The sequence below is a fragment of the Eimeria mitis genome, genomic scaffold (genome assembly GCF_000499745.2).
Source record: "Eimeria mitis Houghton genomic scaffold, Emh_scaff3473, whole genome shotgun sequence".
NCBI lineage: Eukaryota > Apicomplexa > Conoidasida > Eucoccidiorida > Eimeriidae > Eimeria > Eimeria mitis.
This window is the reverse complement of record NW_013571814.1, coordinates 2934-3358: the sequence shown is the minus strand read 5'-3', so window position 1 is coordinate 3358 and position 425 is coordinate 2934. Positions and strand designations below refer to the sequence as shown.

At 49.4% G+C, this 425-nt stretch overlaps 1 protein-coding gene across 1 annotated transcript in view; it reads right to left on the bottom strand.

Moving 5' to 3' along the window:
- Positions 1-231: 231 nt before the first annotated feature.
- The window catches only part of EMH_0066450 (uncharacterized protein), a gene marked incomplete at both ends in the record, with an annotated part of 318 nt that continues 124 nt past the window's right edge, over positions 232-425 (bottom strand). Inside the window, one exon of the mRNA XM_013498505.1 lies at positions 232-422. Coding sequence (XP_013353959.1) covers positions 232-422 — 191 coding nt within the window. The remainder of the gene's footprint in view (positions 423-425) is intronic.

Below are 425 nucleotides of genomic sequence, written 5' to 3'. Positions count from 1 at the left end.
GGGCCCTAGATATGGGGGGCAGCAGCAGCCAGATAACTTTTTCTCCTTTTTATACTTCTGTATTAGAGGACTTCAACTCTATACAAATAGGAAACACAGCCATCAGCCTGTACTCTCATTCTTTTTTGGGGTATGGATGGGCCGATGCTCTCCATAGAGTTCATGTTAAGCTTGCGGCCCGCACTATCATACAAACAGCAACAAATACAATACAAAAATATAATTATAACTTCAATAGAGATACTGATCCTGCTGATGCTGCTGCTGCTGCTCCTCTTGCTGCTGCTCCTGATACTGCTCAGGATCCTCCTGCACCTGCTGTGGCTCAAACCCCTGCTGCTTCTGCTGCTGCTGCTGCTGCTGCTGCTGCTGGCGGTGGCGGTGGTGGTGGTGGTGGTGTTGCTGCTGCAGCTTACCCACGTCTT